Source organism: Diospyros lotus, chromosome 5, assembly GCF_014633365.1.
Source record: "Diospyros lotus cultivar Yz01 chromosome 5, ASM1463336v1, whole genome shotgun sequence".
Lineage (NCBI taxonomy): Eukaryota > Viridiplantae > Streptophyta > Magnoliopsida > Ericales > Ebenaceae > Diospyros > Diospyros lotus.
Window position 1 is genome coordinate 30,471,648 of NC_068342.1, and position 27,943 is coordinate 30,499,590.

Genomic DNA, 27,943 nt, shown 5'->3' on the forward strand with positions numbered 1-27,943 from the left:
GGGGGGGGGGGGGGATTATTGTTCTTCTTCTTCACTTCCGGCTAGCCAACTTTCAATTGCTGGTAAAGGTATTTTGTTTGTTTGGGTTTTCTTTTTGCATATCAAACAATATTTATTTTGTGGCTATTATGGATTAAATTGTATCTTCACATTAGATTAGTCATTTCTTTCAATACTTTTACATACTATCACTATGTGTTGGTTCTTGAAGGAATATCATGAAAGAGATATGATTTAGAAGTTTCCAAATCTAGAATAGAATATTTCCTAATTCAGACTTAAGAAACTTTTTTAAAAATGTTCATATATATCTTTTCCTTTTTATATTATTTCCTTCTTGGTATTTAGGATAGTTTCCTTAAGTTGTATCTCTTCTCCTCTAAGAGGATGTGATCGTGTACATACTGAAATAAGGGGGAAGAATTATTCCAATTCATACAGTTTGTTTTCTCCATGGTATCAAAGCCACCGATACCTTCTTGTTCTTACTAAAAAACCCTAGTGTGCCTTCATTGCACATTCTTTCTCCTGTTCTTTCTAAGCCTTCTTTGCTTCCTCTCTGTTCAGTTGATTATTACGGTGAACATGTAAAAAATCTCTTAAGCTACACCGTCCATGACAACTGAAGAATCAACTCCAGTTGATCAGCCAACTAGAGCCAGAGAGCTGCCTAGAATGCATCATTCTTACTGCCTAGACAGTAGGAATTACTTGCAATGGGCCCAACTCGTGAGGACCTTCCTCAAAGGCTAAGGGAAGATTGGCCACTTGATTGCACCCCCTCCAAAGGTCTCGGATCCCACTTTTACAACATGGGATATTGAAGACTCTTTGATCATGTCTTGGCTATGGAGTGTCATGCAGCCTGAGATTAGTAAGAATTACATGTTTTTAACTTCAGCAAAGGAGATTTGGGAGATAGTGAGGCAAACCTATTCTAAGGTCCAAGATGCCTCGGTAAATTTAGAAATTAAAACCAAGATTAGTTGCACTAGACAAGGGACTTTCACTGTAACATAGTACTATAATAAGATGAAAGGATTATGGCTAGAACTCAATCGCTATCAAGACATCAAAATAGTGTGTAGTGAGGATGTTGCCACCCTCAATTGCATTCTTGAGCAAGATTGTAGAGTTTCTAGCAGGCCTAAATCCAAAATATGATCAGGTGAGAATTCAAGTTCTTGGTAGGGAGAAACTGTCTACTCTTAATGAAGTGTCTGCCATTGTTAGAAATGAAGAAAACCAAAGGGTAGCTATGCTCAATGAACCTAGTACAGAAAGTTCTACTAAGGTGTCCAATAAAAGAGAAGGGGCAAGATTTAGAACAAGAAAATTAGAGGTTCAAATGAAGAACTCAGGCTATGAAAGGTTGTGGTGTACCTATTGTAAGAAACCTAGGCACACTAGGGATACATACTTCAAACTCCATGGGAAGGAAGTTGTTTTGAGCAGAATGGGAGGATTTAGGAATCTAACACCCAAGAACAAGGCCTATATCACAAACAAGGAGCAAGAGGAAGTTGGATCCACCAATAAGACAAATTCCATTGGATTTGATCTCAATCAATTGAATGCATAAGAGATTAATAAACTCAAGAGCTTCCTAACTCCCTTGCCCAACAAGGTAAATGCCTACATTTTGGTTCTTTTCCTGCCTCTAAAACTAATAGGAATAACATGTGGATCCTTGATTCGGGAGCCACTAATCATATAACCACTGACTTGAATAATTTTGAGACATATAAGCCTCTTGAAACCTCTAAACAGATAACCATTGCTAATGGAACCTCAGTTCCCATCACTGGACAGGGCAAGGTTGACCTTAGCCCTATCTTATCTATCAAACAAGTACTTCATGTAGCAAACTTGGCTACCAACCTTATCTCTGATCATCAACTTACCAAGTAGTTAAATTGTCATTCCATTTTCTATCCTCATACATTTGAATTTTAGGACATGAACGCGGGGAAGATGATTGGTGTGGTTGAGGAACATAATGGATTGTACTTCTTAAAAAGGGAGAGTGGTCCTAAAGGGAGTCAGCAAAAGGTTGCTTGTTCATCTCAATCAAACTCCAACCTTGCCAACATTTGGCTCCATCATTATAGGCTAGGTCATCCTCCTTTTGTTCTATTAAAAAGTATATTTCCTACCTTATTTAGGACTCTAGATCCTAGTATGTTTCAGTGTGATGTGTGTGTAATTTCTAAACACCATCGTGTGTCCTATCCACTCAGCAATAAAATGTCATCTAAACCATTTTCCTTAGTTCACTCTAATGTTTGGGGAACATCTAAGATTCCAAACTGTTATGGGGCAAGGTGGCTTATTTTCTTTATAGATGATTGTACTCACATGTGTTGGATATTTCTATTAAAAAATAAAGCTTCCATTGGAACTATCTCACCCTACTTTTGTAAAACGATTTCCACTCAATTTGGCACTCCCATACAAAAGTTCCATACTCATAATGCAAGGGATTATTTCAACAATCACTTGCATCAATTTTTTCAACAAGAGGGGATTTGTTTATCAGTCTTCCTGCATAGATACTTCACAACAAAATGGAGTAGCTGAAAAAAAGATGAGACGTCTCCTTAATGTTGCTAGAGCATTTCTCCATCATCACTATGTTCCTAAAAATTTCTAGGGAAAAGCTGTTTTAACAGCAACTTATGTGATTAACAAGGTTCCATCTAAAGTTTTAAATAACCAAAGTCCTTTCTACTTCATGCCCTCTTTTTTCCCAAATCTAAGTTTGCATACTCCTCTTCCTCTTCAAGTGTTTGGTTGTGTGTGCTTTGTTCACATTCCTAAAATTCACCGAGACAAACTCAACCCTAGAACTCTTAGGCGTGTCTTCATTGGTTACTCTCCTACTCAAAAGGGCTACAAATGTTACAACCCTTCCTCTCGAAAATTCTATGCCTCCAAAGATGTCACCTTTGTAGAATCTTAGTCCTTTTTTGGTCCTCCTCAAGTTGGTCCCCAAGGGGAGACTGGAGAATGGGGTGACCAAAGCTCTAGGGATCCCATTCCTAACTTAGGATCAGCACCAACCAGCTCCAATGAACTAGTTGACACTAATCAGTCTCCTCAGCCTACCTCCACTCCTATTTCCCCTACTTCCTCTGCTATTTCCTCTCCTCAGCCTACTCTCTCCCCTAAGCTTGCAAACTGCAATAAGCAAGCAACTCAATAGCTACCATCTCTGGTTAGGTTTAAGGGCTCTCCCTATGTATTCAAAAGAAGGCAGCCCATTGTGGATCCTCAGCCTGCATAAGCATCAGACCTCAGCCAAGGTATGGAATTCACTCAACCATTGGTTTCAACCCCATCTAGCCCCATTCCTAATGATTTGGACCTACCAATTGCGGTCAAAAAATGGGTTAGAAGTTGTACACAACATCCCTTGTCTAATTACCTTTCCTACCATCGTCTCCCCCAAAACCATAAAAGCTTCCTAACATCATTGGATACTATTGTTATTCTTAAGTCAGTTGATGAGGCTCTAAAAGACTAGAACTAGAAGCAAGCTATCCTAGAGGAGATGAAAGCTTTAAATAAAAATCAGACATGAGAGTTGGTGCCTAGACCTAAGGGAGTCACCTAGTAGGCTGCAGGTAGATCTTTAGTTTGAAATACAAGGCTGATGGAACCTTGGAGAGGTATAAAGTTAGGCTGGTGGCCAAAGACTATACTCAGTCCTATGGCATAGATTATCTTGAGACTTTTGCCCCCATGGCAAAGATGACTACCATGAGGATTCTTATTTCACTAGCAGCCCCTTTTGGGTGGAAGTTGCAACAACTAAATGTGAAGAATGACTTCTTACATGGAGATTTGGAGGAAGAAGTGTTCATGGACTTATCTCCTGGATTTCAAAAAGGAAATGCAAGGAAAGTGTGCAAACTTAAGAAAGCTTTGTATGGGCTCAAACAGTCCCCACGGGTATGGTTTGACAAATTTTCTAAGGCCATGAAGTCTATGGGATACTACCAAAGTAGAAGGGATCATACCCTCTTCATCAAACATTCAGCAAAAAAGGTCATAGCCTTGCTAGTATATGTGGATGATATAGTAGTTACTGGAAAAGATGAAGAAGAACAGCTGATTCTCAAGGAAAAATTGACTAAGGAATTTGAGATTAAAAACCTTGGGGCCTTCAAATACTTTCTAGGAATAGAAGCTGCTTACTCTAAGGCTGGAATCTTCCTGTCTCAACGTAAGTATGTGTTGGATTTGTTCATTGAAACAGGGATGTGATAGGAGGAAAAGGAGCCAGCACACCCATAGAACCTAACATTAAACTGCAAGAAAATCCTGATGGGCAAGCAGTCGATAAGGGAAGGCTCCAAAGGCTAGTTGGTCAGCTAATATATCTCTCTCATACTAGGCCTGACATAGCTTTTGATGTCAGCCTAGTAAGACAGTTCATGCACACAGCCCAACTAAGGAGCATATGCAGGAAGTAAGAAGGATTTTAAGCTATCTAAAGGCCACACATCGTAAGGGCATCTTGCATAAAACAAGGACTAAATTGAATATTAAGGGGTTCACGAATGCAGACTATGGAGGGTCACTAATTGATAGGAAATCTACCACTAGATATTGTGTGTTTTTAGGAGGAAATCTTATGTCTTGGAGGAGCAAGAAGTAAGGCATTGTGACAAGATCTAGTGCATAGGCAGAATTTAGGGCTATGGCCCTTGGTTTATGTGAGTTGATGTGACTACAGATTGTCCTAGAGGATTTGAAGATCAAATTCAAGGTTCTATTGAGTTATTTTGTGATAATCAATTAACTATTAATATTGTCCATAATCTTGTTCAACATAACAGGACAAACCATATAGAAATAGGCTGACATTTCATAAAGGAGAAGTTGGACGCGGGCCTAATTCATATTCCCTATCTATCATTTGAAAATCAAGTGGTTGATTGTGCTAACTAAAGGGTTGGCTGCAAAAAGATTTGAAGAACTAATAGGAAAGCTGAGAATGATGGACATTCATTCACCAACTTAGAGGAGAGTATTAGTTCTCAAAGAAATATCATGAAAGAGATCTGATTTAGAAGTTTCCAAATCTAGAATAGGATATTTCCTAATTCAGACTTAGAAATTTTCCTAAAAATGTTCATATGTATCTTTTCCTTTTTGTATTCTTTCCTTCTTGGTTTTTAGGATAGTTTCCTTATGTTGTATATCTTCTCATCTATAAGAGGATGTGATCGTGTACATACTGAAATAAGGGGGAAGAATTATTCTAATTCATACAGTTTGTTTTCTACTCTATGGCTTGAATATTTTCATGATGTTGGATTAGTGGCATTTTTTATTTTTGCAATATTTAGATTGTTATATGTATAAAATAAACTGTACGTATTCACCCACAAGTATACAGTACAAGCATATATATATATATACATACATGTATTTTAAAATAAATACACTAATACTCCATAACTTATCTTATTTAACACTCCCCCTCAAATTGGAGCATATATATTGAGCATGCTCAGCTTGGTACAAATATAATCCACACGAGATCCCTCTAAACGACTTGGTGAGTAAATCAGCCAGTTGATCGTTGAAACCCACATATGTTGTAACTATATCCCCAGAGAGCACATTTTCTCTAACAAAATAGCAATCAATTTCAATATGCTTGGTTCTCTCATGAAACACAGGATTAGAAGCAATATGCATTGCAGCCTGGTTGTCACAAACCAATTGCATAGACTTAATCTGTGTAACTCCTAACTCCTCAATTAATTGCTTCAACCACACTAGCTCACATGATGTTACGGTCATTGCCCTGTATTCAGCCTCTGCACTAGATCTGGCGACAACAGTTTGCTTCTTACTTTTCCAAGAGACTAGATTTCTACCCACAAATACACAACATCCAAATGTGGATCTCCAGTCACCAAGTGATTCTGCCCAATCAACATCCGTATATCCCACAATCTGACTGTGCCCATGATTTTGATACAATACACCCCGACCAGGGGTAGCCTTAATATACCGAATAATACGGATCACTGCATCCCAGTGACTGTCACAAAGTGAATCCAAGAACTGACTTACCACACTCACAGCAAATGAAATATCATGACGAGTGACTATGAGGTAATTAAGTTTCCCAACTAGTCGACGATAGCGTCCAGGATCAGAAAGAGGCTCCCCCTGTCACGGTAACAGCCTGATATTTGGATCCATAGGGGTATCTATAGGCTTACATCCAAGCAATCTTGTCTCCTCTAGCATATCCAAGACATACTTCCTCTAAGAAATATAGATGCCCTGCTTTGACCGAGCTACCTCAATATTCAAAAAATATCTTAACGGACCCAGATCCTTAGTCTGAAACTGATGGTGAAGATGTGCCTTCAATTCAGTGATACTAACATCATCATCCCTTGTAAGTGTTATATCATCAACATACACCACTAGAAGAATGTGGCGGTCAGACTGGGAACGATAAAAAACAGAATGATCAGCTTCACTCTGAGTTAACCCAAACTCGAGAACAGCTGAACTAAATCAACCAAACCAAACTCGAGGTGACTGTTTTAAACCGTATAAAGATTTTCAAAGGCGACACACCAGCCTAGACTCCCCCTGAGCAACAAAGCCAAGAGGTTGCTCCATATACACCTCCTCCTGTAAATTGCCATGGAGAAAGGCATTTTTGATGTCCAGTTGATGAAGAGGCCAATGAAACATAGCAAGAAGGGACAAGAAAAGACGAACAGAGGAAATCTTAGCAACATGAGAGAATGTATCTCCATAATCAAGACTAAAAACCTGAGTGTATCCTTTGGCAACAAGACGAGCCTTAGGACAATCAATCTTACCATCAGGACCAACTTTAACAGTGTAAACCCAGCGACAACCAACAGTAGACTTACCCTTGGGAAGAGGTACCAAGTCCCAAGTTCCAGCCCGCCACCCTGGATGGGAAAGAGTTTCGAGAACAGATTTAGGAGGACAAACAGAAGATAAAAAAGAAACAAAAGCAGAATATCCAGGGGACAAAGAATCATAGCAAGCAAAATGGGAAATAGGATGGCGAGTACCTTTACGAAGAGTAATAGGTGAGTCAAAAGTCGAAGGTGACGGACCAGAGGAGGAAGAACGAATCGGCACAGGGGATGAGTCAGGAGACGACTCCTGCAGACTAGCGACGACAGTCGATGCTGGTTGGGCCACGAGTTGTGGACGTCGTTGATAGACCTGAAGATCGGGGCGATCAAGGCGAGAGGCAAAGGATGGTGGAGACGGTGAAGACATTAGAGATGGAGATGATGTAAGGTCAAGAAAATGGACAGGCAAAGGTAACCCAGCAGACACAGAATCAGAGATCGCAGACGAAGAAGGGAAATAAGAAGATGACTCAAAGAAGATAAATCCTCTGAAACAAAATATCGAGTTAATTGAGGAGAGTAGCAACGATACCCCTTCTGAAGGCGAGAATAACCTAGAAAAACACATTTAACGGAACGGGCGGATAACTTATCACGACCAGGGGCAAGATGGTGAACAAAGCACATACTCCCAAAGATACGAGGAGGAAGAGAATATAAGTCAACTCGAGGAAAAAGAATGGAATGAGGAATCTGGTCATTAAGAACAGCAGATGGCATGTGGTTAATTAAGTAACATGCAGTTAAGACAGCATCACTCCAGTATTAAAGCGGAACATGCATATGAAGAAGAAGTGTGCGGGTTGTCTAAATTAAATGACGATTCTTGCGTTCAGCTACCCCATTTTGTTATGGGGTTCCAGGACACGAAGTCTGATGAAAAATCCCATTAGATGCCATATAAGATCTAAATGGGAGAGACAAATACTCAAGAGCATTATCACTACGAAGAACACGTATAGGAAAATTAAACTGTGTTCTAATTTCAGCACAAAATGTAGTGAAGACTGAAAATAATTCTGAACGCGTTTTCATTAAATATAACCATATAGTCCGAGAGAAATCATCAATAAATGTTACAAAATAACGAAAACCATCTTGTGAACTGACACGACTAGGACCCCATACATCTGAATGGACTATTGAAAAAGGAGAACTAGCACGTTTATTGACTCTACTTGGGAAAGAACTACGATTATGTTACCCAAGTTGACAAGACTCACACTCTAAGGAAGAAATACTAGAGAGACTGGGAACCATCTTCTTGAGATTGAGAAGAGATGGGTGCCCCAGCCGACAATGGACTCATAGTGGGGAAGTTGTCATCGTGCATGCCACTGAAGAAGCAGGGAGAGACAGATAGTAGAGACCATGAGACTCAAGCCCCGTGCCAATCATCCGTCCGGTCCTCCAATCCTGCACAAGAACAGAATCAGACAAAAAAGTTATAGAGCAATTAAGATTGCGAGTGAGTTGACTGACAAAGAGCAAATTAAAGGTACATTGTGGTAAATGTAAAACAGATGATTATAGTAAAGTAGGAAGAGCTAATGCGGTACCAATACCCGTGACTGAGGCTTGAGAGCTATCAACCAATGTAACAAGAGGTAGAGACTGCGAAGTTCGAACATGAGATAGGAGAGAATAATTACCAAACATGTGATTGGTGGCACCGGAGTCGAAGATCCATGGGCCAAGAGAAGATGAAGACTTAGTAAAGCAGGCAATAGAGTTACCAGTGTCAGCAAAGGATGTGACAGGTGAAGAAATAGCATGTTGTGCTGCCTGGAACTGAAGAAACTGAGCATACTCCCCCTCGGAGATAATCACTAGTGAGGAATCACTGAGTGTGATAGATGTCTGACCCTCTGAAGCGCCCACAACCATGTTAGCAGTATTGCCTACGTGAGGTGGACGACCATGTAAGCGATAGCAAGTCTCTCTAGTGTGACCAAGACGATTACAATAGGAACACTGGGGCCGAGGACGACCACCACCACCACGATCAATCGGGGTCATAACAAGGGTGGAGTGATCTCCAAGTATGAACAAGCCACGATCAACAGTAATTAAAGAGGCTCTAAGTAGCCTGGCAAATACCTTTGTCAGAGGAAGGTGGAGTGATCTCCAGGTATGAACAGGCCACGATCAACAGTAATGAAAGAGGCCCTAAGTAGCCTGGCAAATACCTTTGTTAGAGAAGGGAGAGAAGCACTACCGAGAATCTATCTTAATTAAGTCAAGCTCCAGTAGAATGCCATGAAGACAGAGGATAGTAAACATTTGATCACGTTGTTGCTGTTGTTTCTTGATATCAATATCAAATGGCATCAACTCGTTAAAGTCGATAATAGAAGCTTAAAGCTTACCCAAATATGTGGTCATATCCAAATTAGCCTGTCGTAAATTGAACAAAGCATCAATCTCATCATAAATACGAGTGATGTCACTAGTATACAGCTCATGAGCCCTAGTCCATAGGGCACTACACTCTAGAAGAGGTCGAAATATCGGCGGTGGCTAGGGTTAGGGTTTCTGCTCTGATACCATGTTATATGTATAAAATAAACTGTATGTATTCACCCACAAGTGTACAGTACAAGCATATATATATATACATATATGTACTTTAAAATAAATACACTAATACCCCCTTACTTATCTTATTTAACATAGATATTCATAATCATTACTCAAAAATGTATATAAAAAGGATATTATCTTTTTTATATATATGCATATTCATACCCTTATTTTTTTTTTCCCCAAATTGCCATAAGTCTGTATCCATGTCAATGCTTCCTAGACCATTACATAGATCTTAGCACCCTTTCAATGGATATACAATATCAAACTTCATTAGACAATTATCCAAACAAATTATGGATGCCAAAACATTTTAGTAGGTTGAAATGTAAGGTGTTTGTCCAGACCATTGTTACATCAATAGCATGAATAGGGGAGAAATAAAAATCAAAGAAATAAAATGCACCAAAATTAGCCTTAAGTTGCATAGAAGGAAAACAAGCTCAATAAGGTGGCTAACTAATTATGACCAGAAGAAGAAAGAGCTAAGGGGAAGAACAGAGAGAGAAAGGAGAGAATCAATATATTCAAAACTGATGAGGCACAAATGATAGCAAGGACTAAAGAGAGAGAAGATGTAGAGAAGAAGAATAGAGGAACTAGAGAGGGGGAGAGACAGCAGAGAAGATATCCAGATTTTTGTAATTTAATATTTAATTCTCCAAATCTAAAAATATTAACAATGTTTAGTTGTATAAACACTTATAAAATACTAGGAAACTAGGATAACTCCTGATCAATGCAAAGTAAAATTCCTAGACAATAGAAGTCTACGGTACTTGATTCTTTAATCTCCATCTCCTTTCTCTCAGCATAGAAATATAAATGTATCCATTATTTTCCCACCACACTAGTGACCTTTCAATTAAGAAACGACATACATACATGCATATAAAAAGGTGCAAGAAACAAATGGTAGCTAGGGACTATTAGCATTATGTTGTTCTATTCTAAATCAAGAACCATCATAGGGCCATCAAAACAGCTCAAGAAAGTGTCATCAATTTATTAGAGAAGCACAGCTTTCTACTGTAACAAAACTCCAGAATACAAAAACATGTCATTAGCTATGTAAGCCATGAGTACTATTTTGTATGCATGCATGCCTGTTTATCAAGACTGTGGGAACCCTCAGCATGAGAGAGTGCATCAACTGCCGCCAGCAATGAGATCAGTCCCTAAATTTAGTTTAAAGAAATAGCATCAATTCAGATCAGGAAAGCAAGATAAAATATATTTCTGATTCCATAATGACAAAATTCTATTAAAGGAGTTGAACTTACAGATATAGGAGAATCTGCACCAAGACTTTTGTCACGGAAGAAAGAAGCAGAATCCATGGATGCAGTTGCTAATATGATACGCTTGGATGATTCAGAAGACAAATCTTGAATTGGTGGAAGTGCCGACCACACACTGCCCTTCATATTAGAGATGCATGAAGTTCAATATTAAGATAAAATCCATGTAAGTCAATGTATTGAAGTAACTTTATCTAGCCCCCCCCCCCCCCCAAAAAAAAAGAGCATTACAGTAACTTTATAAGCAAATTTCTATACCACAGGCAATGTCTGAACTATTTCCTAAGCCATTGCAAGGGATAAGAATGCTTTCAAGGCTGATTACCATTAGATGCAGAGATTGTATGGAAACCAAATTTTACCAGGGATTTATAAAATTGAGGCTTGAGCAACAAGTTAAATATCTTCCGACTTCTCAACATATTGTATAAATTTATAAGCAAGTTTCTATACCACAGACAATGTCTGAAATAAAAAAACAGGCTATGGTGGTGGCATTTGCTTGTGAAAGAGGTTAATGCCCATCCTCCTCGGCCTCTATGCTATTGCAAGGGAGAACATGCTTTAGTGGCTGATTTTATACGGTATTCAATGCTATAATTGTGATATTGCACGGGAGAAGTTTTGTGGCTCATTATTCCAAATCAGATCTTGTTATTGTGTTGGAATCAGCTTTCATTTTCAAGATTAGGAGTTGAAAGCTGCTGACAAGTTGTTTGCAGCTTTATATACAACTGAAAGCAGAATGATGGGTGAGATGATATGACATGGCAATTCTGGTGTTTTCAGTTACATTTTGATGTGATTTTCTTGAGAAAGATTCCTACAGCTTTCCCATGGAAGACCATTTGGAAGTGGGAGCTGTAATTAAGGTGTCTTTTCCATCTGGTCTGTGGTCTCCAACACAATTCTTATTATCAATAATTCAGGAAAGAGGTGTATATGTTACTGCATTAGTACTGTATGGGTAGAGGCTGAAGAATCTGTTGAAGATCATCTCAATTGATGTTGTTTGGCAATTATAGAGGTTACTAATTTCAGTTTTTGGAGTTCAATGGGTTATACCAGGTCCACTGATTTTCATTCTTTGAATCTTTGCCTAATGGGGTGTGTAGATAGTTGTCAGGACCCTAGTCCTAACTAAGGTTTACTTTGAAAATAGAATTGGAAGTAAGGGAGAAATAGAAAGAAATGAGGGAGAAACAGACAAAACAAAAAGGGGAAACCGAGAGAAATAAGGGAGAGATAGACAAAAAGTAGGGAGAAATAGAATTCTGATTCCTTAAATTTTGATCTGATGTTCCCTAGGCACTGTGGGTTATAGCTTTATATAAAGCTACCCAACAATTATTTATAGCAGTTACAACAGTTACCACTTCAATTTCCACTAGACCTAACCACTCCTAATTCATAACTGTAAATAACAACTAAATAAAAAATATACCAACTGAATAAAAATAACTTCCTAAATCCTAATTCATCTAGTTCGTAACATTACCTCCCCTTCAAAAGATTTCATGTCCCCAAGAAATCCAACAACTGGACCAATATTTCGTGTATCCAATCCCTGCTTTCACTATCTAATTCATCCATCTTAAACCGTTCTTTTCAGTGATGTCCTAGATCTTCATGCAGTGATTATGTCTTTCCTCAGCCTCCAGCTTCTTTCTTTGGTCCATCTAGGTACTCATTGAGTGTCTGTTTTCGCTCACCAAAAGTTCTTAAAGCCCCATACCTCTTGTAATTGATGATTACTCCCATTGCTTGCTTCTAGGTCTAATTCGATTCAACATTTATGGGCTCCAACATTACTTTAAAAACATCCGTTGCTTCCTGCTTGCTTGTGTACCCCAAAGGGTCATCTTCAACAAATGTCTCCTCTAATGGTGTCATAGTGACTTTTCCAACAACTACCATTCCTTTCTTGGTATCCAATTCAAAATGTTCCTCAGTTTCTTGTAAGTCAAAAATCTAAGGAAGGACTCTAGCACCCATTTTCGCACATATGAATGATTTTTCAATTGGAATTGTCTGATCCAGTGCAGGTAATTCATTCGCTTTTTGCAAATTGGAAGCATTAGGTAGGATTCCAACGCCTACTCAAATCGGTTCTATTTTGGAACTTGGAAGGAATTCCGCTGGTAGACTAATCTAAAACTTCTTTGAAATCATAATCGTTAAGTCGTCTAGCTTTAGGTTGAGGCTAGTGAATTTTTCCTTGATTCCTTTACCGAGAGTCTCCATTCTCTCACGAGTCCTTTCGACCATCTACATAATTCAAATTCTTCTAATTTCACTCTGAACAACAAATGTCAAATCACTTGAATGACAATTGAGAACTGAATGCTCGAATACCAAATGTCAAGACCTTAGTCCTAACTAAGGTTTACTTCGAAAATAGAATTGAAAGTGAGGGAGAAACAGACAGAATAATAGGGGGAAACCAAGAGAAATGAGGGAGAGATAGACAGAAAGCAGGGAGAAATAATATGATATCCCTTAAATTCTGATCTGATGTCCCCTCGGCAATATGGGTTATAGCTTTATATAAAGCTATCCAACAATTATTTATAGTGGTTTACAGTAGTTATCACTTCCACTTCCACTACTCCACTACACCTAACTACTCCTAATTTATAACTATAAATAACAACTAACTAGTATTCTAAAAGACGCTAGGCGCTAGTCGGGCGCCAAACCGGGGCCTAGCACCTAGGGTGCCTAGGCAAAGCCTAGGAAAACTACTATTTTCAGCACATAAACTTGCATTATTTTGTAACATTTGTTGCTTCCTTGCATTATTTTGTGCTTTCATCTAATAGTAAATCACACACAAATTAAATTATATATTAACAATAATTTAACCCATGAAATGTACTTTTCTTGACTTTTTTTCTCACGAATTTCTCCCAAATTTCCTAGCTGTTGCCCATTCAACATGTGCTTTTTGACCACTGCTTTGGTTTACTTTGGTATTTGGTCTCTCTCCCCCCCCCCCCCTAAATCTCTCGTCTCCCAAACGAGTTCCATTCTTCTCTGCACCCTCTATTTAATGACTACTACCACAAGAGATAAAGAGCCTGCCTCCTCCTCTTTCGCTTCTAGGAGCAGCGGCAGTTATGGCATGTTCTTGAGCTTCAGAGGCGAGAACACTTCATCCACCTTCGTCCACCATCTCTACACAGCTCTTAAAAATTGCAACGACCAGGCCGCGCGCAACCCAAGTAGGTAGGCACCTACGTCCACCATCTCTACACGGCTCTTACAAATCGCAGCGGCCAGGCCATGCACAACCCAGGTAGGTAGACGGCCCATGTCGCGCCCAACCCAAGCGGCGCCTTTCCTCCTGGGCTGCCTAGCCGCCGATTGGGCCGGATTAATTGGGTCGGCACCTAGGGTGCCAGTTAGGGCTTAATCGTGGCGGCCACCTTGGCCGCGTTTTAGAAGTAGACAACTAACTACAAAATATAACAACTGAATAAAAATAGCTTCCTAATTCATCTAGGTCATGACAATTAGGGGTGTCAACGGTTCGAATTGGTCCGGTTCTATAAGAATCCAGTAACCGAACCATTTTTAACGGTTTCAAAAAAATAAGTACTGTAACCGAACCATTACATATATAAAACCAAACCATGACCAATCTGTCACATCAGACTAGTTTCGGTTCTATCCAATTAATATTTAGCTTCTAAACAATTTCGCAAAATATGAAATTACAAACAAATTTGTTAATTAAAATAAACCCATAACTTCATTAATGCTTCAAATTTTGAAGTAAAAGTAAAACAAAATAATTCATAAACTATATCATCAAATGAGATTACATCCACCCTTTAGTATAGCAATAGCGCATAAAAGTCTAGAAATAAAAGAGTTCATAAATAACAATAACCAACAACAAAAAGAAATAAATAAAAACTAACAGATTAAAATTGCAAGTAATAATATATTTATGTGTATGTATATATATATATATACTCAAAAAATTATAATATATATACAAGTATAATATCGGTTCCGGTTCGGTTCGAATCACGGTTTGAAAAGAAAAACCAGTAAGCAAACCAAATATATAGGTTCATAATTTTTTAGAACCAAAACCTAACCGTCGAACCATAGAACCAATTCAAAAGGCATGGTTCGGTTCGGTTTGGTGCAGCTCACCGGTTTTTGGATATTTTTTGACACCCCTAATGACAATAGTTATAACAAGAGGGCTGTAGTGCTGCACCATTGTATGTTATGTCAAGTATTTGGAGAAACTGTAATAGGAGAATGATTGAGGAAACATTTGTTCGGTAGAATTTCTTCTTGCTCACTAAAAACAAAAGGCAACAAAATATAAAATAGTTTAGATGTCTTTGCGTTAGTATGACTCATGCTAAGAAATATTGTATTCATTCCAGAATAACAAAGGCAATAAAGACTGAAATAAAAAAATAATAATTAATTTATACATAAATAAACACCTATAAGCAATTTTTTTTAAAAAAAAATCATGCAACACCAAAAGGGGGAAAAACCTATAAAATACTTGAAACCAGTCATCACAACATTAAAAAAAAAAAAACAGACTGAAAGCTACAGCAGGAAGCCATACACTAGAATTGTGCTACACATTGACTTAATCAAGCCTGATCAGTGTCATACTAACAGGGGCTTGTCAGCAGAGATTTCCGGATTTGAATTGTTAAATGAGATATGATGACAGAACATCTCACAAGAAGCTCATGCACCAAGTTAAGGAATACAAGAATAAGAGGAAGGCCAGAAAGGGAATTAGTTGAGGCCGCAAGAACTAAATGTCTGTCCTTTAGTGGTATAATAGTACCATGCTCAAAAGGCAAAAACAAATCAAAAATAAATAAAAAAAATATTAGGAGCTACATTCATGAAAGAATAATTGGGTACAGGGTTTACTAACCTAAGGGCTAATATAACATACATATACATCATAGCTTTTAGAGAGAGGGAGAGAGATTTGAAGGACCAAGTCTATTCAATCCAAATACTCCTCTAAGATAGTGGATTCTCTATAATTATCAAGGGGGTGGGGGAGAGTAGCGTATGATAAGTTTAGGAAAAAATAAGGAAATTGATTATTTCTAATAAAGCCAGAGAATGAAGTAGAACAGGGAGCATATAATCCACTCAGCAAAATCCAAAAAAACACCCCAAACTTAATAAATATACATCATAGCATGTAAATAGCATAGTTGTCAAAAGTGCACCTAGGCTCAAGGCTCAGCTGAGGGGCTTCTACCTCTATGAGGCACGTGCCTAGGCACTAAAGTGCACCCGTCATCCTGAGGAGCAAGGGGCACACCTTTTGCGCCCATGTCATAAGTTTTTTGTTTTATTTTTTGAAGGACCTATTAAAATCTAAATAGTAGTAACTAGGACAAAAATTAAAAGAAACTAGAGAAAACAATAAAAACACTCTATTAGCTATCTAATAAATGTGTGCCTTGCATCCAAAAGACTCACGCCTAGGCTCCAGGCACTCTTGAACCTCAGTGCGCCTTAAGCCTTTGACAGCTATGGTAGACATATATATATACAGAGAGAGAGAGAGAGAGAGAGAGAGATTTACGATTCCAAGTCTATTTCATCCATATACTCCCCCTGTGATAGTGGATTCTCTATACTTATCAATTGGGTGGAGGACAGACCAGTCAATGATAAGTTTGGGGAAAGAATAGGAAACAGTATATTTCTGATTAAACTCATCCCTCCCTCCATCCAACAATGGATCAAAGTCACTCAATACCCAATTTTCAATCTAAATATAGCCCACACAGGCCTCCATCCCCCTAAAAGATCTTCTGTTCCTCACACCACACAGTGCTCTCCTATCGACCTTCAACTGATCAAAGCAAATAGCCATGAAAAAGACATCAAAAAGTCCACTCACAGAAAGTTGTAAATATAAAGCATAATTGGAACATGTTCACAAAAGGGAGAGGAGGCAGAAGGACTTTTGAAGCTAAAAACAACCCTAATCCTGGCTTGATGATTCCATTACTATCCATTATCTGCTAAACCCATATTACATAGTAATAAGAACATAATCAAAACAAGAAACATAAGAACGCTCACCTGTATCCACCTAAAGGAAGGCAAGTCTCTCCCTTCAAACAGGATTCTGAATCAAGAGTTCGTGCTTTTGTTGTCTATAAAGGGCGCATGCCAATGATCAATAAACAGTTTTTTCACCTCATATATAATTATTTGAAATAATCAATCACATGTTTAATCAACAAAAATGCACAGGTACAATCTCTGACCTGCATCACCAGATCAAATTCAGCAACATTTGCAGTATAAACATTTTGGTGGTCTTCATTCTTTATGGCAGCCTGAATATAAAAGTAAGAGCATTAAGTGCACAAGTCCGAGACCCAGTCTATAGAGGCAACAAAGAGCATTAAACACGCAAGTTCGAGACCAAGTCAATTAAGGTACCTTCTCCACCAAAGTCTACAAAGTTCGTTATTAAATGTTCAAAAAGTTGGATTGTACAGTTAATACAAAAATGCTACCCATGTTTGAAATAGGACTTCACGCACCTCTTATGGTCTGATAAAAAAATTCAAAAAAACAAAACAACAATGTGTTCTGTTCAGCAGGCTAGTTGGATAATACTATATCTTTGCATAAACATATCTTTGCATAAACAGACTAACTTCTTATTTTCTGTAGGACATCCAAACACTAGTAGTCGGTTGGAACAAGGATCTTCATTCAATTCAAGCACTAGAATAATGAAGCCCAACCAGCCTTCATATAAGGTATGACATAAGCATAGGGGAACCTGTGGCTGGATTGAATCCTTCGTGATAGAATATATTACAATGTTGAATCTTCATCTGAACCTTAAATGTATTCAACCCGATTCTTACAGACGGTTAATTAAACTAACATTAACAGTGGAAGACTAACAAAATACCATAGTAACCAAACCACAAAACATAAAACAATAAATAGGATAAAAAAATCTCTAGGACACCATTACCTCCTTCAGGATCGACGTGCTACTTTCAGAAAGAAGGAATATAGGGAAATTGTAATTCTTCCACATCCTACCAGATCCCTGTAAATTGGGAAGCAGTAACACTTTAAGTTCATCATAAAGCATGTAAAGAGATCCCTGGGTTTATAGAATTTGACATTTGTTTGATATTCGTTTGATACCAGGAAATTGGAAGAAGTAAAGGAAAAAGTTCTATTAACCAAAGGATATCAGATGAAGTCAAAAGAGAAATCTAATGGAAGATTATTGTAAACATTTATTATGTAAAGGAACAATCACTACATTGCGACTGATCTCCCCAATGTTAAAACTCTTTGATGATAGTGATTATATCAAGACTGACTTATTGCATAGCAGGTTTCAGTTTCGTCCGATCAGTTAGTTGGCAGATAAAGAGAAATATTCACGATGTGCAACTCTCAATCCAAAAGATTGTCAAAACATCCCTTAATTTATTAGTCTAGATATGGAGAATGATAATCCAAGATTTTATATATTTATTCCACAGAAAAACCTTGAAGAAAGATGGACAGTCACTTTTGTTGTACTTCCTTTCCAGCAAACCAAAGAGGCTCTGAACAAACTAGAGGCAAAGAAATAGCCAACTTCTTGTATTACTCAAGTAGGAAGAAGTGTCCCAAATTGCATCATTTCCCGTGGATCCTTTTGGTAAACTGGTCACGAAATCCATGGTGATATGCTCTCATTTCTAGTTGGGAATTTCCAGAGGTTGAAGTTTCCCAACAGGCCTTTGATGCTCAATCTTGATTCTTTGACAGGTGTCACATCGGGTTGTATGTCGAGCTCTGTCTTTCTTCATTCCTGGCCGCCAATATAGATTCCTCAAATCTTTATACATTTTGGTAGCCCCAGGGTGGATAGTGTATTTAGCTTAGTGTGCCTCATCCAGTATAGTTTGTCTTAATTCCTTGACTCCTGGCACATAGATCCGATCTTTGAACTGCAGAATCCCATTAGTGAAACTGAAATCAGGGCTTTTGACCTGCCCCTAGTCGTCAACCCATGACTTTACCCTCGAGTCTTCTAGAGTAGCTTGCCGAATCTGTTCCTCCAGATGAGAGTGAATTGTCAAGCTAGCGACGAAAATGGATGTTTTCTTATGAACCACATCCACTGTCAATAGGCTAAAAGCCTCCACCAGTTCCCACTCCCGGGCAATCAAATTGGCTACTAGAGTAGACCCTTTTCTGCTTAACGCATCAGCCACCACATTGCCCCTCCCAGGGTGGTACTAGATCGAACAATCGTAATCCTTTAAAAACTCTATCCACCGCCACTACCTCATGTTCAAATCCTTTTGAGAGAGCAGGTACCTCAAGTTTTTATGATCCTTGAAAACCTCGAATTTTACTCCATACAAATAGTGTCGCCAAAGTTTCAAGGTAAACACAACTATTGCCAACTCCAAATCATGGTTAGGATAATGTTGTTCACGCCTTTTTAGTTGCCGAGACCCATATGCTATCACCCTTACATTTTGCATGAGGACACACCCCAGCCCAATTTTCGAAGCATCCATATAGACCGAGAATCCTCCTGATCCTTGAGGCATAGCCAATATAGGAGTAGAAGGTAGCCTTCTTTTTAGTTCATTAAAACTTTGCTCACATGCCTTATTCCATTCAAACTTAATCCCTTGTTAGCTAGGTAAGTGGTAAAGCAATACTAGAAAATCCTTCAACGTATTTTTTATAGTAACCTACTAGGCCTAAGAAACTTCGTACCTCAAATACCGTCCTAGGCTGCCTCCAATCTCTTATTGCTTTGACATACCCAGAGGAACCAATCGAGATCTTGGATCGAAAAGAACAAGTTTTGAGAAGCAAGGTGATACCCTTGGTAAAAGTGTTATGGAAGCACCATGACTATGAAAAAGCCACTTGGGAGAGAGAAAATAAGGTGCATCATAAGTATCCACATCTTTTTAATGATATGGAGTCTTAAAGCCAAATTTTGGGGACATAATTTTTTTAAGGGGGGGCGGATGTAATACCCGAGATTTTGTAAAAATGTGTACTTGGATTATTCCTGAAGCTATGAAATGTACTAGGGTGAAAGTGTAATTTTCAAAAAATTTCAAGGAGCAAGTATAATTAACCAGAAAATATTGGAAGTAGATGTAATATAAGTCTTGTCTAAGAGTGTTAGGGAGATTCAAGAAAAATCAAAGGACCAAATAACAAGGGGTCAAAGTGTAAATGAAGAAAGTTGTGGGCCAAAAGCATAATTTTTGAAAACCCGCAACTGAATCGTTGGAGTAATGAACTCGGCGAACAGGTAGTTAGGAGTCATGATAAGGCACACATAACAAAGCGCATAAGTGACATGGTCATGATTGGATCCAAATTTTGAGGCAATATGTTGCGAAAGCTAATTCGCTAGGAAAGTCTATAAATAAAGCCTTTAGAAAGTGTTGTGATGCATTCTTGAACCACTTGAGAAAGTGGGAGGTGAAGATTGATGAGGGAAATATTCTAAAAAAGAAAGAAGGGGAAGTTCTGGTGAAAACGAAAGAGAAACAACTTCGCTGGAAAGTTGGAGCTACACTGGAATTCGTGCCAAAACAATCAGGAAATTGCGAGGTAAGTCCCGTTTAAAATTATACTCCTGTAGAGGAGAGATAGGGGGAGTTATAGAAAAAACGAAGGTTAAATCGAAGTTAAAATGAGTGAGAAAACAACAAAAAATAAGCTGCAGGTTTGTCGTCGCCAGAAAAGAAGGCGGCGCGTGCAGAACACACGCCAGAACAGGCTGCGCGTGAAGCCTCTTCTCTTGGCGCGTGCAGCATCATGTTTCCATGCAAGTTTCCAAAAAATTAATTAAAATCATTTAGAACAATCCTAAGTAAAAATATTTGAGTTTTGGTTTATGAAAACTCATGTTTTCTGTAGAAAACCCAGTCTCACTCTCTGTGAACAGAATTGCCAAAAGGTAAACAGCAAAGGTGAGTGGTTCTTGCATGCTTTGGCTTCATCCCGGTTATTTTTGTTTCATTTGTGTCTAAGTTTGTGGTTGCATAACATATTTTTCCCTTGTTCAAGCATATATCTTCTATATTGGCATGCATCACGGCATTTATGTGGCTAGTTGATGGGTCATCATGTGTGACTGAGATTATGTGCCCGTTTTGCAATGGGGCTAAGGAGTTTGGACATGATGACTGGGCGGGGATGATTGCAACATCCTGGCATGACTACCACGAGACGGGTGATTTCATGGCATTTTTGCATTTTGCATTTGCATGCACAAAGTTCATTTCCTGAATCACTCACTAAGATGTTCATATCTTACAACGACATATTCAAATGTGCCAGGTACCTCAAACACAAGTAACAGAAAAGGAAAAGAGGTGGTTGAAGCTTAGTTTCCTTAGTCTATATTATGAATCTCAAGCTTTGTACTATTAATTAACTTGTATTCTAAACTTTGTAATCAAAGCTACTATGAGGTGTGAGACTGTTTTTATTGAATATTGGTGGTTGTGGGTTCTACTTGTACTTGTGTGAAAGTAATACTAGTGGAAACCCTACTTAATTTGTTACAGGTTCAATCGGTTACTTCCGTTGGCAAAGGGTTTCCTTAACGCCCGTATGTAAAAACTGTAACGCCCCGCTTTCTCACACTACATTAGTACAAACTTTTATGCTAAGACCACATAGGGGCATTGGGGAAATCCTTAATAACGGAAGCGAATGACTGAACCTGAGAAGCTAGGTAGCTAGGATTTCCAACTATGTTGCCTATAGTATGAATATAAAGGACTTTCATGCACACACACACACATCTTTTAACACAAGTACCACAACTACAAGCTATAGTACAACACACCCTGGCACATACAACATGTCATGGCATGTATACACCTAATACATCAAACCCACTAATCTTCAGTATTTCAACGGGATCTTTCGTACATCATTTGTAGTACAACTATAGGACACCCACACATCCCTTACAAACTTGGGTATCCTAACTACTATTTACAATACATCATTTGGATCACACAGGTAAACAACAAAATCAAAAACTCAATGCTAGTCAAGTACTACCTCTTTGCCCTTGCTTGAACTGGAACCTGGGGTACCTGGCACGTTTGAATATGCCGATATAAGATATGAAACATCTCAATGAGTGGTTCAGAAAAGAAAGTACGTGCATGCAAATGCAATATGTAATGAAATTCTCCCTCTGTCGCCTTCATCCCCGCCAGTCATCATGTCCAAACTCCCCACCCCCATCGAGGGCACATGATCAGGATGTCCAAACTCCTCAGCCCCACCGAGGGCACGATCACACATGATGACCCACCAACTAGCCATGAATGCTGTGATGGGTGCAAAAATAGAGAGGATATGCTTGGAACAAAGGAACCAGGAGATGTAATTCACAAATCACACACAAATGAAACCAAAGATGATCAAGATGAAGCAAGACACATGCAAAAACCACTCACCTTGTTGTTTTACCTTTGGAAGTACTGTTCACACCTGTCGGTTTGGGTTTTTCGCAGAAAACACGAGTTTTCATAAAACAAATACCAAATATTCTTACATAGGCCTATTCCAATTAATTTGTTTTCCTTTACTGGAAAATTACAGGGAAAAAGAGCTACTCAGGTGCCCTCATGTGCCACCAGAAGCCTCCCCACGCGCCTATAAGCTGAGCTCCTTCCGGCGTGTGTTATGCATGCGCCACCGTCTTCTTCAACGACGACGAGCCTGCAGCTTGATTTTTCGGTCTTTTCTTCTTCGTTTTAACTCTGATTCGACCACCGTTTGTTCCTATGGCTTCCTCTCTCTCCCCTCTACTCAATTATAAGCTTAAATCGGACTTATCTTGTAGTTTTCCAACTATTTTGGCATGAACACCAGTGTAGCTCCAACTTTCTAGCGAAACTGTTTCTCTTTCGTTTTCACCAGAACTTCCCTTTTTCTTTTTCAAAATATTTCCCTCATCAATCCTCACCTCCCACTTTCTCAAGTGGTTCAAGAATGCATCACAACACCCCCCCCCCCCCCAAAGGCTTTATTTATAGACTTTCCTGGCGAATTAGCTTTGGCAACATATTGCCTCAAAATTTGGACCCAATCATGACCATGCCACTTATGCACTTTGTTATGTGTGTCTCATCATGACTCCTAACTACCCATTCACCCAATTCATTACTCCAACAATCCAGTTACGGGTTTTCAAAAATTATGCTTTTGACCCACAACTTCCTTCATTTACACTTCGACCCCTTGTTATTTGGTCCTTTGATTATTCTTGAATCTCCCTAGCACCCTTAGACAAGACTTATATTACATCTATTTCCAATATTTTCTGGTTAATTATTGCTCCTCGAAATTTTCTGAAAACTGCACTTTCACCCTAGTACATTTCATAGCTTCAAGAATAATCCAAGTACACATATTTTTACAAAATCTTGGGTATTACATCCGCCCCCCCTTAAAAAAATTCTATCCCCAAAATTTGGCTTTAAGACTCCATATCGTTAAAAAGATATGGATACTTCTGATACCAACTATAACGCCACTTTATGACATAAAGAACCGTCGAAGACATGAACTGTGAATTTTCACGATAGTGAGCACCAAACCCTCACCTACCAACCAAGGGATAGTCATAAAGCAAGCCATGAAAAGTCATCACCAAGTCAATTTCCAATGATATAGCTACAGCTATGGCATGAGGACTACATAATAGTGTCAAGGGAGAAGCATTCACAAATAAGCACCTCTTGACAGAAGCAAGAGAAAACTGACCCAAAAGAATGCCCTCCCTTAGAATGGCTTCATTTAAGGTACCCAAGTGTCCAATCTCCAATGGCCAACCTGTTGCCCTCACAACAAAGACAAACCTCATAGATGGCACTTAAAACTCATCCTCCAAACCTTTGAGGCTTGTCCAGCCTTTTAAGAATAGAAGCATTTTAAGAATAGAAGCAAGAACCAAAAACAAGGAAAAGACACAAGTAGGAAAACTCTACAAGGAGCTTTCAATGAGAGTAACTCCATCTCCCTTGGAGAAGTATAGGTGCTTCCAGGATGCTAACCTTGTCACACAATGCTCAAGAATTCCATCCCAAAGCTCCTTAGATTTGAAGGGAGACCCCAAAGAAAGACCAAGATAAGCAAAAGGAAAACCACCCACTTTACAGCCTATAAAAGCTGCCAACTCTTAAATGTCCAACACCTCCCACATTGCTATGATCACACTTTTAGCTAAGTTAATTTTTCAACCAGAACTAACTAAAAACAAACAAAAAAAACAAATCCCTCAAATACCTCAACACATTCCCAACTGCTCCACAAAAACATAGGGTTCCATCCCCAAAAAAGGAGCAAGACAAAACCTGTAACCCCACTCTGATCATAAGATTTCAAACCTCCACAACTAAGAGAAAGAGGGCAATAGGGACCCCTTGTCCAAAATACACTTTTGGGACTCCATTTAGAGATGTCAAAAGGGCCGGCCCGAGTCGGCCCACGGGCTTTTTAAAAGGGTTGGCCCGGCCCTTTTACTAAAAGGATCGCGCCGAGCCCAGGCCCTTTTGCCATGGATAGGGCCCGGCCCACGACCCCCCTACAAGGGGGCCGAGCCGGGCCCTTAGCCCACAAGGCCTAGCTGGCCGGGCCCGGTGGGCCCGACCCTTTTTTTCTTTTTTTTAAATATTTTTTAAAAATAATACATATAATATATACATATATAAATATCAAAATAATACAAATATAAAAATTAATTTTTTTCTTTTAAAATATTTTTCATCTTAATTCTTAAGTTTTAAATATTATTTCATCATTTTATATTTCAAAATTCTATATGTCTTATAAATTTTCTTGTGAATTGATATGAAAAATAATGTACATATAAAAAGGAGAATGTTTATTTATAATTTAAATATATAAAAAAATTAACTTAAAAATTTTAAATAAATTGATGGTTATTATTTATATATATTGCGAAATTAAATTTTTTAGTATCCAATATCAATAATTATTAAAGAATAACAAAATTAAAAAAAAAAAAAGAGTAAAGGCCTAACTCACTGGCCCATAAGGGCCTCATGGGCCCGGCCCAAAAGGGCCTAACGGGCTGGGCCCTTAGACGGGCCGGGCCGCGGGCCCAATTTCTTTAGCCTGGCCCGGCCCCCTTATGGGGCCGAGCCGAGCCGAGCCCGGCCCCTTTTGAACAGTAACGGGTCGCCCGGCCCTTTTGACACCTCTAACTCCATTAAAACAAGAAAAAAAAAAAAACTCAACTGTGGAGTAAAAAAAAACAATCCATATACACCACCTATAACCGAAACACATTGTAATACCCGGTATTAAATAATAAGAGAATTTCTGAAGTTATGGGCCAAAATGATATTTAGCAAAGTTTCGGGCCTAAGTGCAATATTCGAAACGAAAGAAGAATGACTAAGTTAAGATGAGCCAATTAACGAGAAATGGCACAGTTAGACGATATTTGATAAAAATCAGGGATTTTCAAAGGTTTGAAGTCAAAAGCACGCAATTAGGAGAGTTCGGGCAAAAGTGCAGATTTTGCAAAATATCAGAAGGAGGTCGAATCGACGAATTTTTCAGAAATTTCAAAAGGAAATAGAAAATATAGAACTTGAGGGTCGTTGTGGTATATTTAGAAAGATCAGGGACTCAAAGAAAAGGGCCAAAATGTCAAATGAAGAAAATAGGGGGGTGAAAATGCAATTTTGAAAAACTTGCATAGTGGGAACGCAACCACCGCACATGGCCGCCGGCAGCCGCCTCTGGAGGCGTCGGGAAGCTCGCCTAAGGGTGCTAGGGTGATCTGCAGGTGATGATGAAGCTTCAGGGGGTGGCCATTGGCCGAGCACGGCGGCGAAGTGACAGGAAATGATGGCCAAAAATATTTCCGATTTGGCCGAATTTTTCAAGGGATCTAGCGCTTGATTTGGTGTTTCTCGATTGGTTTAGAGGCTAGATTTGGGTTTAAGGGATAAGGACGAGCAAGATAGGGTGGGGAATCGGGTAAAAATCGAGTATAAAATGAGGTTTTCGGCCGAGGGTTTTCTTCAAAAATCGAGAGAAATTCAGGGCATTCGGGCTTGAATCGAGGCACAAGGATAAGGGGCTTTTGTTCTTAGTGTTCTAAGGATTGATTCTGGAAAATTTGGGAGCGTTTGGTATAGATTTGGAGGGGTTTTGGAAGCTTGGCCGGAAAAATCGAACCGCCGCCGCCGCGACCTGCAACTGGGTTTTAAACCCACCTCCGGCCACTCTTTCCGAGGAACAAGGGCACCATTGAGGTCGCCTTAAAGAGATCTACAAGCCCCTATAAGAATTTAGGGCGTTGGACGTCGCCGGAATCGGAGAAAACAACCGGAGAAGAAGACTGTGCGGCGGCGCGTGGCAGCCACTCGCGGGACCTCTGGGTGGCGCGTGAGGGCGCGTGAGGTATGTTTTTTCTTTGTTTTTAATTTCAGAATTTAGGTAAAATTATTTTAAGAATTATCATGGAAAAATATTTTGTGAAAATTAATGTTAGGTATTTTTAATGAATTTCCGAAGATAGAAATGTTTGAAAAATAAATAAAAATAGAGAAATTGTGGAAAAATAGAAATATTGATTCCAAAGGTCTTAAATGGTGAAATAGGAATCAATTGGGTCATTGGAAGAAGAATCACACAATTTTTGAGGGGTGGCACGTTTTTCGAGGCAAAATCCGGACTTTTCTGAATTAAGGTGAGTGGTTTGATTTTAGTCTTATCTTGACTCGAAAGTGTTTTTAAGTGCTTTTGGTGAGTTCTTGTGAGTATTCGTACGCTCCTAGACTTAGCTTATTTTACAAGGCATTTACTTACATTCGTTGTGTCGATATTCACTACATTGCATTAACTGTTTATTTTTAAAATATTGGTGCATGGCGTGTAAATTTTCATATCATATGGGGTCAAGTCTAATTGCATCGTTGGGTCCATATGGGGCGGTATGGGGTCTACTTGAGATTGGGACAATGTTAATCCAGGTGAACGGGTGTCACACTGGGGCACTCGAGGGAATAATGTTAAACCAGGTGAACGGGTGTCACGACGGTGCACCCGAGAGATTAACGTTGGACCAGGTGAACGTGTGCCACAGTGGGATATTCGAGGGATTAAGTATGTCAAGGTGGTATCTCGAGTTAGACGTGTCTTGCATGTTGTCGTATAGCATGCCATGTTCGTATGTCTTTCATGCATTGTATAACTGTTTCATACCTTCACTTAGATGGTTTATCATCTAACATGGGTTATGCCCCTGGAACATTCAACGTTCCAGTCAGGGACTACAGCGAGGTCGAGGACATGACAGATGAGCCAGTGGTGTTTGTTTGATAGTTGTTGTTGTTATATAAATTTGGAAGCATTGATGTTATATATCACTTGACGATGTTGTAATAATTAGTATTGATGTTGTATACATATGACGGCATGGGAACATTTTGGTGTGTAACACGTGGTAGGCCACGTCACTTTGATTAATTAAGTATTCCGCTGTGTTTATATTGTCTCGTTCAGTTAAGATTTGTTATTGTTAACTATACAAGTAAGACTGGATCTCTCGGGGTATATTATCTGCATGTGGAGACTGTTCTTAAGATCATCGCGGGTGCTGGCTGTAGTTTTACGACGAGTGTTTCATCTGCATGTGAAGATTGTGCTCACAGGCACCGCGAGTATCGAATTTTAAAAAAAAAAAGAAACCCCGGGAATTTCCTTATAGTGACACGCCTGTATAGGGCGGGGTGTTACACACATCTTATTTAAGCCAAACATTAAAAACTCCAATTAGTATGATCATAGGCTTTTCTGATGTCTAGCTCAGAAACAAGACCTTTTCCCCATTAAACACTCATCAGCCAGCAAGGCAGCATCCAGACACCCACCTAACAAAGGTGCTTTGGAAATTGAAAACCAACACCCTAATAACTTCCACAAGCCTAATGGTGAGTACTGTAGAAAGAATTTTATAAACACTTCACACTAGGAATAGGTCTAAAATCCTTACCCTACAACTGCATTTTTCTTGGTAACAAGGGCAAT

General features: G+C 39.0%; 1 protein-coding gene across 3 annotated transcripts in view; it reads right to left on the reverse strand.

Annotated features, from left to right (window-relative positions):
- LOC127801744 (nicastrin) overlaps positions 1 to 27,943 on the reverse strand; it is a 92,463-nt gene that overhangs the window by 36,836 nt on the left and 27,684 nt on the right. For all 3 annotated transcript variants that reach the window (XM_052337121.1, XM_052337120.1, XM_052337118.1), the window contains exons 6-10: positions 17,838 to 17,915; positions 17,110 to 17,181; positions 16,922 to 16,995; positions 10,802 to 10,934; positions 10,625 to 10,696 (exon numbers count right to left, since the gene is read on the reverse strand). In XM_052337121.1, coding sequence (XP_052193081.1) covers positions 10,625 to 10,696; positions 10,802 to 10,934; positions 16,922 to 16,995; positions 17,110 to 17,181; positions 17,838 to 17,915 — 429 coding nt within the window. The remainder of the gene's footprint in view (positions 1 to 10,624; positions 10,697 to 10,801; positions 10,935 to 16,921; positions 16,996 to 17,109; positions 17,182 to 17,837; positions 17,916 to 27,943) is intronic.